Genomic DNA, 11279 nt, shown 5'->3' on the forward strand with positions numbered 1-11279 from the left:
TTTTCCTCTGTTGCAGTGGTATCGTGATTAGTCTGGATCTCTGGGAAACTAGAGGGAGCAGAACCTGTCCATACCCAATCCTCATGAAGTTTCAAAAATAAACCTTTGTTGTGGTAGGCCACTGATGTTTTGGGGTTGGTAGCTACCCTAGAATAAGCTTAGCCTAACCTGACAAATGAACAAATGGTCCTCAGAGTTAAACAACAGAATCACTGAAGGCTTGTTACAATACACATTAGATGTGATAAAGCTATATTAGGAGATAGGCAATAGATATGGAGATTGTGATGAGAAGAGAGAACTACTCAATTATGGTATCAGAAAGCCAGTGGATAATGACTAAGTTAATAAGTTAGAAAATAGCTGTTACAAGTCATATATCTGATAAGAGAATTGTAGCCAAGATCAAGAAAGAACTCAAAACTTGACAATAAAAAGGCAACCAACCCAATTTTAAAATGGGTAAAGGATTTAAATAGACATTTCTCCAAAGAGGATATACAAATGAACAATACACACATGAAAATATGCTCAACATCATTAGCCATTAGGAAAATGCAAATCAAGACCACAATGGATTCCACTTTATACTAAGATGGCCAAAATAAAAAATACAGGCAATGACAAGTGTTAGCAAGGATGCAGAGAAGTTGGAACACTTGAACACAGGATCTGGATGGGACTGTCAAATGCCACAGTTGCTTTAAGAAACAGTTTGGCAGTTCCTCAAAAAGTTGTACATAGAATTACCACATAGCATAGCATTCCACTCCTAGGTATATACTCAAGGAAATAAAACACATATTTAAATGCAAAAAGTTGACATTACTGTATAATATATATGAAAGTTGTTGAGAGTAAATCCTAATAGTTCTCATCACCGTATTTTTTTTTCTTTTTCGTTTCTTTTCTTTTTATTTCCTTTTTTGAGGAGGGAGATCCCTGCACAGAGGAGGGGACTTCTTGGGAGGGAAGCTTTTCATCTCAGGTCATCTCCTCAGGGGTAGGGTCACACCTTGATCAAATACTATCAAAGTGTGGGGGAGGGCAAGGGCTCAGGGATTGGGGCACACACTCACCTTGCATGGCCCACTCGTACATTCATACAGTCGTGCATCCACTCAAAACTCAGCCTACATGAACCTTCCACACAACACCATTGCACCACACAGGTGGTGCTGCTCCAGGCCCCTCTCCCAACAGGTGTTTTGTTTTGTTTTGTTTTGTTTTGTTTTGTTTTTTATCATATCTATATGAGATTATGGGTATACAACTAATTATTGTGGTAATTTACAAATATGTAAATAAATCCATATGCTGTACATCTTAAACATATAGCAATGCATGTAAATTATATTTCAGTAAAATGAAAGATTTCAAGTAAAAAAAGAATGGAAAAACATTTTTGGTTCTTTGAGCAGAAATGAATAAGTAGTGTATCACATACTACACACCTGTGTTTACTTTAAAACAGACAAGAAACAAGTACATTAAATTTAGAGTACCTCTTCATAAAAGGAATCAAAGCATTTAAATGAAGTTAATGCAACTTTGGACATAATCATTAGCATGCACTGAGGTTATCTACATAATAAGCTAAGACAGAACCATAATTTCTGTACTTGTAAATATCATATTTTGTCTTCTCAATGAAGTTTATTTTAAAAGGCAAAAAATCCCATGTACATGAATTTTTAGTACTGATACATGCTACTATATGGATGAAACTTAAAAACTTCATGCTACTTGAAAGGAGTCATATACTGTATGATTCCATAGATATGAGATGTCTAGAATATGCAAATCTGTAGAGACAAAGTAGATCATTGTTTGCCAGGAGCTGGGGGGAGAAGAGAATGGGAACACCATTATATGCTAATGTGTATAAAGTTCTTTTCAGGGTGATGAAAATATCCTGGAACTAATAGTGGTGATGGTTTCAGAACTCTGCTAATATACTAAAAACCAATAAATTGTACACTTTAAAATTAAGGGTGAATGTTGTGGTATGTGAATTACATTTCAATGCAACTGTTTATAAAAAAAGAAATTGCAGCGTAAGTATATTATTCAGGAGTATGGAGATAAATACTAGAAGAAACCAAAAACGTTTATGGTAGTTGCCTTTGGAGGATGAGAATGTGGAATGGCAAGGCAGACTGAGATTTTTAATAATAAATTTTTTGCACTGTTGGATTAAAAAAAATTACAGGTATCCATTTGATAAAAATGAGCTAAGAACAAAAGACACACACACCGACATTGTGAGGACAAGTCAAAAGAGATTCTTCTATATTGGATGTGCCAGGATTGTGAATTTTTGACAAGGTAGCTAGATGATTTTAATGCAGGTAGTCTGCTGGCAGCTAGCAAAATTTGAGACTACTACTATATCCAATGTTAAAATCATTTACCAATGAATTGTGATATAATCCCTGTACTGCTGTGTTCCTTTTGGAGTGTTAAGTTTCAGTTGCTAAAAAATGAAATTATGTGCTCAGGCTTACATATTCAATCAGAGACAGAACTGGAGCAAGAATTGAGGCATTCTGACTTTTTTTAAAAAAAACTTCTATTATATGTTGTGGGTACCAAAATCAGTAAGATGAATTCTTTGTTTTGAAAAGGGCAAATCTAATGGGGTAATTATAATGTCTGAAAAGTATATTAATTAAAAATTTACAAAGCATTTTCCCACATTTCTTGTCAGTGTTAAAACTACAGTATAACATGGAAAGAGGGACTTTCTCCACAGTTTAGCAGGGAACATAGTGAGGATTCAACTCAGCAGAGACTCTCTGGAAATCAAAAAGGTTTTGTTACCTTGAGGATTCCAACCCACTAGCAGCAGTGAGACCCTTAGGGGAGTGCAGGACCCATGAGAAGAAGCACAGTGCACATCAAACATAGTATTACTCAAGGTAAAGTGGCACCCACCTCTTAGCTTCCAAGACTTATTCCTGAACACAAGTGAGACTTCCTTCAGCCCTCCCCCAAACAGAGTTCTGTTTCTGTTACTGCAGGTCAGAGGGTAGGAGTCAACTCAATACAGCTCACATACTCAATACCTCATCTGATCTTCTCCACAGCCCTGGAAGAGAAGTTTTATCCCCATTTCACAGATGATGAGACTGTTACAGAAATGGATCTGTAATAACTCTCAGGTTAATTCCTCCATTTTTGAGTCCCAGAGGGAATGTGAATTTAACACATCATTCACATCCTGCCAAAGTAATTTTAAGTGTCTCCACTGAGTTCATAAACTCACTGAACTGTTATTTTGATTGCTTTGTATGTGTTTTCCCATTTTTACATCTTTTATTATTTATTTTATAGTAAAAGTAATCTATGTTTTTTTCAGGAAAAAAGCAGATGAGAGAAGATAATCTCTTCCATTGCCACTACACAGAGAAAGCCACCATTTCTCTTTTGATACACTCATAGTTTTCCCTACTCATGGATGTATTATGTAACTATTTTTTTTCAAAAATGGGCTGATGCTGTATATGCGGTTCTGAAAACTGTTTTTTTATTATTATTTTACAATGTACCATGAACATCTTTTCCATGCACATGGGTGAAAGTTCCCTACTTAAAGACAGAGTGCTGCAGTTGGGTGAAGGCTGCTGGTGACCGAGAGTGACACCTAAAGCAAAGTATCAGCATAAGGTTAAAGCACATAGCCCGGCAAATGCCTACCAGGGAAAGCAGGGTCAGCAATATTCTCACTAGAGAAATCAGAATTGAAGGCCAAAGGCATTAAACATATGGGACATCTTCTAAGTCCTTCTGGCCCCTACCTCCACCCCTCATTCCTCTGACACCCCGTTGCCCCCTTGGGGCAAAGGGATCCTGTACATCTCTTTGCATCCAATGAAAACCACCCATTTTCTGTTTTTTCCTTAGCTCTTCCTGAGCCCTTGACACATCTCCACATTCTCTCATCATCTCCTCACTGCCCAAGTGCCTTTCCTGAAAGTCCTCCTGATAGTCCTTGGGGGAATCGTCTGTCCCCCTGTCCGTTTTTCTTTTTGCTTTCCTAGGCACATAATCTTCAGCTGGGCGCTTTTCGGTAGCCCGCGACTCACTCTCAGCCTTTGCCAGGGATTCTGGCTTGCCCTCACTGTGTGGTTTTCCCTCATTTTCAGACTTGCCCTGCTTTTCTTGCTTTTTCTCGTCTTCTGGTTGTCCCTCATCATCTGGCTGTCCCTCATTCTGGAGCTTTCCCTCATGCCCTGGCTTCCCCTCCACTTCCAGCTTTTCTTCCTCATCTGATTTTCCTTCATCTTCTGTATCTACTTCGTCTTCTGGCTTTCCCTCATTTTTGAAGTTTCCTTCATTTTCTGGCTTTCGTTCATTTTCTTTGTAGACCTTTTCCATGTTAAGATTCTCCCTCCTTTGCCTGTCCTAGGAGACAAAAAGGAGAACTTAGGTTGTATAATATAGGTCCTAAAAATATTTGCTTTTATGATTTAGAGTTTTCCTTACCCTACCCAAATTACAGGTGCACTCTTACCTATACATTTTTTCCCTTTCCTCCCCGCTTCCACATGTTTACATGAGCCAGCCCTACAGAAACTTTCACAGGTGCTTCTCTCTATATTTAAGTGGGGTGTGCTGAGAACTGTATAAGAGCAGATTTGTCCCTAAACTTTGCTCTGGCCTTAGCAATGCCCAGGACAATTTTAAATGGGTAGCCCCAACTCACACTGACCTGCAGGAATCCTGGCCAGTTTCTTTTTTTCCTTGCCTGCAGTTGTAAGACTTCTAGAACTGCAGATATAACAGATAATGGCCAGTTCTCAGATTTCAGAGCTATTCTAATATCTTCAAGGGGCTTCACAGATGCTATGTCTCTCGTCTCTCACTTCTTTGTTCTTCCCTTGGTCCTCACCAGCCATAAAGCACCATGTTCCTTCCCTTAGGGTCCTGACATAGGCCATGTATTCTGAGACTGCAGTAGGGTGGCTTGGAGGAAGGTTGTCCTCCCCAACCTCTGCTCAAGCTTAAGTCACTGCTACTCCCAGGGGTCCTGGGACAGTTACCTTCTCCCACTGACCTGCACTGATACTGCAGGTCTTTCCTTTTCTTGTTTGGGTTGGTGCCTACAACTACCGACCTGAAGACCTATAAAGAGACAAGAGACACATGGTAAATGAGAAGTGAATGACTGGCAACTGGGACGCTGTTTCTTTTCACACTATAGTTGTCAACACTTTCCCAACTCGTGCCACCCCCCAATCCTTTTCCTTGCTTCCCGGATCCCCCTTTACAGCCCCTCCCTAATACCTCCATTTTCTACCACTGGGCAATGGCAGAGAACAATTATTTCCAAAGAGTTACTATGTTTCTGAATCTTCCTCCCAAATTTATATCTCATTTGTTTTTGCACTAAAATGAGTGAGGTTCAGGACAGTGATGTTCAGAAGGCAGATCCTGCTGGGCTCAGGTATCTGCCTTCCCAACCCCCCACTCCAGGGTGCCCACATAGCACAAAGTCCATCACGTTTCTGAAAATGATGAAGATAGAGTCAGGAGGCAGGACTGAAACGTCCAGAGCACTCCTGACACCCCTTGCCGCTCTACATACACAGAATACCACGTTTTCCTACAATGCAAGAGACAAATTATTTCCAAATTCAGTAGATTTGGCTCATCTTATCTCCTGTTAGTGTTCTTTAGTTTAGAAGCCACTCCTCCCCAACAGGGAGCTCCAGTCTCCAGACTGAACCTCTGTCTCCCTTCTTTGCAGCACCTCCTCCCCCCCTCCCCCGCTACCTGCAGGCCATCATTTTCGGCTACAAAATGGGCGGAAGTTGGAGAAGAGATGCAGAGAACACAGGCCCTCCCCACCTTTGGCTCACAGGCTGTGCCATCCTCCAGCTGCCCGGCATAGATCAGGCTATTTCCTCCTCATCGTCATCCCCCTCCCCCGGCCCTCTCCGCCAGACGTCTCTGGATAACCTGCCTCCTAGGAGATCCCAGTTGGTACCCATTCTCAACCCCTTGTCCCTCTCCACCTCCTCCTGCCAAGCCCTGGATTTCTTGTACCAAATACACACCCATTGGGAAAGGAAGGGATAGAGAGAATCCAGTCCTGGACCCGCTCGGGTCTTTGCCCTTTGCCATCCCCCACCCCAGGGGTCCGCAGGTGCCTGTGGATTTGTAGCCCTTCCAGAGAGATGCCTCCGTCTCCTCACATTTCTTTCTGCCATAAGCCCACATTTATCCGGGGAAATAAGAGCTGGTACCCAGACCTCTCCCTCAACACTCATACAATTTCCTGCGCCAAAATGAATGGTGGTGGGAGGGGGTGGCATCTGGAAAGCAGACAGGATCCTCTGTAGCCTCTATCAGTTACCATCCATACCCCAGTGCACCCCCCCCCCGCCCCCCGCAACTTCTCCTCTGGTTGTACCGACCTGCAGGGCTATAGGGCAGCTGCCCTCTGTCCCTCAGTCTGAAATCTTTCTCCACGGAAATAGGGAGCTGGTACCTGGAGGAGAGGGACTTCTGCACACGTAGGCCTCTGATCACGTGAAGGAAACGTCACCAGTGGGCTCGGGTCCCTAGTTCCCCTCCCACCAGCAGAAAGTGCGTCAGGAGCCAGCCCACTTCTTCCCTTCACTAGCCCCCTTCCGCCTCGCTCTGCTTAAGTCCCCTCCTCTCACCGTTTGAGCCCCTGTCACCCATTTTGGTCTTTACTAATCCCAAAGATCAAATGTGGCCCCTTCTCCCTGTGGTATGTGTTTGTTCTGTTTTATCAGGGAAGAGCTACATTTTCTCCTAGGGCAACTGGCCACTGGTACATTTCTGAGGATTGTTTTTTCTTTCTCTCCTTTGATCTCAGAGCACCTACCCCATCCCGTCAATCTACTCAACTTAGCCACTGATTTTCGTTTCTCCTCTCCTCCAGATCTTCACATAGCAGGTACACGGTGGATTGCCAGGTAGGGAAGCAGATAGTTGAAGTGGGGATTTTATTTTCTTCTAAATATTTTTTTTCAGTTTTATTTAATTTGCTCCCCTCAGCATGGGTTATTCTTATAAACAAAAATTAAATTAAGCTATTTTCATTTGGGGGCAAAGAATGTGTTTAGGATAGAAAAAAAACCAACAAGTTTCCAAAATTAAGTTCATTGCATTAATTTTTACTGTATGGAAAATGGCTTGAACTGGCTATACACAAAATATTTTTTTGTAATTTTCATAAATAGGTAGTTCTTCCATGTTCTATTAAAAATACATGTATTTATTGTGCCTAAACAATCACTGAGTGTTAAGTAGACTTGCTGAAATCTGATGGCAGACACAATATCAATCTTCAACATTTGGTCCATGGCTATTTTCATTCGGAAGTTTAGCTGTTGTGGAAAGGTGGCTGAGGATCTGAGGGATGTAGATATGGTCTGATTTTCCCTGCCCTTTCGAGAAGCGGGGAATGTGCAGTTTCCAGATCCTCTTCTCACCTTCCAGAGCCTCTCTTCCTTTGCATTCAGGCACCTGACTATTGCTTACTCCAAAACGAACATGGAGAGATGACCATGGTAGTGACCTGAGTAAATGTCTTTGGATCCTTCCCTTCCTCTTCCAAATTCTCACAGAAGTAAGTCAACCCCAGCAGAGATGGGAATGCTGTCCTAACAACTGAAAACCAAGACACATCCCTTCCAGCCCCCTGCAGTGGAAGTTTTCTATAAAACCCAGAGAAATGATTGCTCTGGGGAGAGCCTCCATACCTACCTGTTCTCTGCCCTTATTCAGAGTGTCCAAGTAGAAGTTTCTTTGACCCTGTCTGCTGCCTACTGCTTGACTTAGGAGGTGATGCCTGATGGGTTTCTAAATTGCAGTATCTTCGCCAGAGCACCTAGGAAGCACCAAAGCACCTTGCATGCTGCAAGGTTTCCGCTTCCCAGTGCATACCCATCCTGTGCCCTCTGAGCCAGGTTTGGTTCAGTGTCTAAGGAAGTCTGACATGGTGACTGTACTGATTTACGTAGACCATGCATTCTCAACTGATGAAGTCTTGGACCACCTGAAATGGTATGCAAGATTGCATATGCTTAGAAGGTACTAGAGTATGTGCACTTATGAAAAGGTCTGTACCTAGGAACCAGAGAAACCCTGATACATGAGCAGATTGATATCATGGAAAAGTAGAAGCTATAGGTAGAGAAAAGATATAGAGGAGATGGAGAAGAAGCTACTTGGGAGTGAGAAAAGGAAGACACAAATAGAAGCTGACCTATGTTAAAGTGAGAGAACTTTCTCCTTGGATTCCAGCATTCTTAACTAGAGAACCGTCTTTTTTTTTTTTAATTTTTTTTTCAATGTTTATTTATTTTTGGGACAGAGAGAGACAGAGCATGAACGGGGGAGGGGCAGAGAGAGAGGGAGACACAGAATTGGAAACAGGCTCCAGGCTCTGAGCCATCAGCCCAGAGCCTGACGCGGGGCTCAAACTCACGGACTGCAAGATCGTGACCTGGCTGAAGTCGGACGCTTAACCGACTGCACCACCCAGGCGCCCCTAGAGAACCGTCTTAATCCTCTGGAATTATATTCAAAATGATGTGCATGTGTGTGTGGTTGGGAGCGATATGTACATTGTTACCGGGTGTGTACCTAGGCACCGGGTGTGTGCCTAGGATAGGATCCACTAGTATCATAAGATATTCAGATGGGTATGCAATATAAAAACAAGTGAAGGCCAACTAGCCTAGAGAATATACTTTTATAAATATCTTTTTTTCAAATAGGACTCTATTTTTAGGAGAAATTAACATAACATCAAAATTAGTTATTTTAAAGTGTATGACTCAGTGACATATAGTACATTCACAATGTTGTGAAACCATCTCCTCTATTCCATTCCAAAATATTTGCATTAACTCTGAAGGAGACCCCAAACCCTTTAAGCAGTCACTACCAATTTTTCCCTTTTACTGGTTCCTAGCAATGACTAATCTGCTTTGTCTCCATGGAATTATCCAATTTAGATATTTCATATAAATGGAATCATGCAATATGTGACCTTTCATGTTTGGCTTCTTTCACTTAGCATAATATATTCAAGGTCTATTCACATTGTAGTATGTACAGTATTTCATTCCTTTTTATGGCTGAATATTTAATCGTATGCCCATATTGTATTCTGTTTAGCCATTCAACATTGATGGATATTTGAGTTATTTCCATGTTTCTACCATTTTTTAAAATTTTTTAACGTTTATTTATTTTTGAGACAGAGCATGAACGGGGGAGGGGCAGAGAGAGAGGGAGACACAGAATCGGAAGCAGGCTCCAGGCTCTGAGCCGTCAGCCCAGAGCCCGACACGGGGCTCGAACTCACGAACCGCAAGATCGTGACCCGAGCTGAAGTCGGACGCCCAACCGACTGAGCCACCCAGGCGCCCCCATGTTTCTACCATTATAAGTGCTGCCTTAAACACTTCTGTATAAGTGTTTGTGTGGGTGTATGTTTTTATTTCTCTTGGGTAATATTTAAGAATGGAATTGCTGGATCATGTGGTAATTCTATGTAAAACTTTTTCAGGAACTGCCAAACTGCTCCACAGTGGCTGCAACATTTTGCACTCCTACCACCAATATATTAGGGTTCCAATTGCTCTCCATTCTCAAAGACAACTGTTAATTTTCACTTTTTTATTTTTGCATTTTCCTAATAACTAATAATATTAAGCATCTTTTCTTGTATTTATCAGATATTTATCGATCTTCTTTGGAGAAATATCTATTCAAGACCCTTGTCCATTTTTTAAATTGGTTTGCTTGTCATTTTCTTATTGAATTATAAGAGTTCTTCATATATTCTGGATACAAAACCCTTTTCAGATATATGATTTGCAAATATTTTCTTCCATTCTGTGGATTGCTTTTTTACTGTCTTGAAAGTGTCTTCTTATCCACAGAAGTTTTTAATTTTTATGAAGTCCAATTTATGTGTTTTTCTTTTTGTTGTTCTTCTTTTTGATGTCATATCTAAAACTTCATTGCCAAATTCAAGGACATGAAGATTTATACCTTTGTTTTCTTTCAAGAGTTTTAAAGTTTATCTCATATATTTAGCTCTTTGATACATTTTGAGTTAATTTTTGTATATTGTGTGAGTTTATTTTTGTAAATGACTTTATACAATTTAAAGGTTCTTTTGATTGCGGAACACAACACACTGTCACAAAAATAGATAGAAGGCAGAACCCTTTGTTACTTATAGCTCCAAAAGAGAGAAAGTTAGTTGCCAAGCAAAGCTACAGGCATTACACCTGGATAACAGCTAGTTGGATCTCTCAAGGGCAGTTTATGTATTACAAATTAGGTGGGGCTAGCTACATTTTTCTGGACCTTTGAGTATTGGCTAATTTGAATAATTTCTCAGGCTCCAGGGCATAGGGGCTGTTCTTTGTTGTCTGGAACCTGGCCCATGGGCAAATAGGGCTGGTGCATAGTGTCACAGAGTGTGAATGCATGATCTGGGAAGTGGTAAAAGTGTATACTTTATCATCTGTTCATGAAGGGCAACTAACCAGCCTCTAGCCAGGGCCTCACAATTGACTCGACAGCATTTTTACAAAAAAATAAAAATAAAAATAAAAAAGATGATGTAGTTGATGACTAGATGTCTTGACATCCATCTTGAACTCCATTATTGGGATATTTGAGTGGCTCAAATAGTAGAAAAGATTTACAGAGAGCAGGACATAAGTTGCCCTAAACAACATAAAAAACCTTTTATTATGAGAATAAAAAGGAAGAAAACAAGTAGAAGAATAAGACGTTCTTATAGGCCAGCCATAACCAAGGTAGATGAGGGGTGGTCTAGGAGGTAGTTGCCTCATGAGGCAAGCAATAATCTCCATTAATTTTTAAAATGGCATTAATAGTTGTAACTTCTACAAGATTTCCCCTTTAGATATGGAAGTGTAGAAATATACAGTATACCTTTTGGCAGAGAGAAAAACATATACCAGGTTATGAACTAAGTAAATAATGAACTGAAGAAATGTAATAGAATCCCCAATATCAAAGAAAGAAAAACAATAAATATATTGTGTTCAATTTGTCAGTATTTTAGGAAAGGCAGCATATAGGCATTGTTGAGATGATGGTCTCAGTGTCTGGGGTGAAGTCTTCCCCTGTTTGGAGAGCAAAGTCATTTCCAATGTAAGATCTTTGACTGGGACCATGTTATCTGAAGAAACATCATTTCCAGTGGCAAGCTTCTGGATTGGGGTGATGTCATCTAGGATGTGGGACTG

General features: G+C 40.8%; 1 protein-coding gene and 1 non-coding gene across 4 annotated transcripts; both read right to left on the bottom strand.

Annotated features, from left to right (window-relative positions):
* Nucleotides 1-943: 943 nt before the first annotated feature.
* On the bottom strand, nucleotides 944-1208 carry LOC122478152. The gene has a single exon (XR_006295900.1).
* A 2299-nt stretch (nucleotides 1209-3507) lies between these two features.
* TCEAL5 (transcription elongation factor A like 5) lies at nucleotides 3508-6538 on the bottom strand. 3 transcript variants are annotated; one of them, XM_043571186.1, is made up of 3 exons: nucleotides 6423-6538; nucleotides 5046-5127; nucleotides 3508-4407 (listed from the first exon to the last, which is right to left on the bottom strand). In XM_043571186.1, the coding sequence occupies exon 3, from the start codon at nucleotides 4378-4380 to the stop codon at nucleotides 3760-3762; it is 621 nt and encodes a 206-aa protein (XP_043427121.1). In that variant the 5' UTR covers nucleotides 4381-4407; nucleotides 5046-5127; nucleotides 6423-6538; the 3' UTR covers nucleotides 3508-3759. The 3 variants fall into 3 exon arrangements, with proteins under 3 accessions (XP_043427121.1, XP_043427120.1, XP_043427122.1); XM_043571185.1 differs by having other exon boundaries at nucleotides 5060-5127; nucleotides 6423-6537; XM_043571187.1 differs by lacking the exon at nucleotides 5046-5127 and having other exon boundaries at nucleotides 6423-6532.
* Nucleotides 6539-11279: the final 4741 nt, after the last annotated feature.

Source organism: Prionailurus bengalensis, chromosome X, assembly GCF_016509475.1.
Source record: "Prionailurus bengalensis isolate Pbe53 chromosome X, Fcat_Pben_1.1_paternal_pri, whole genome shotgun sequence".
Classification (NCBI taxonomy): domain Eukaryota; kingdom Metazoa; phylum Chordata; class Mammalia; order Carnivora; family Felidae; genus Prionailurus; species Prionailurus bengalensis.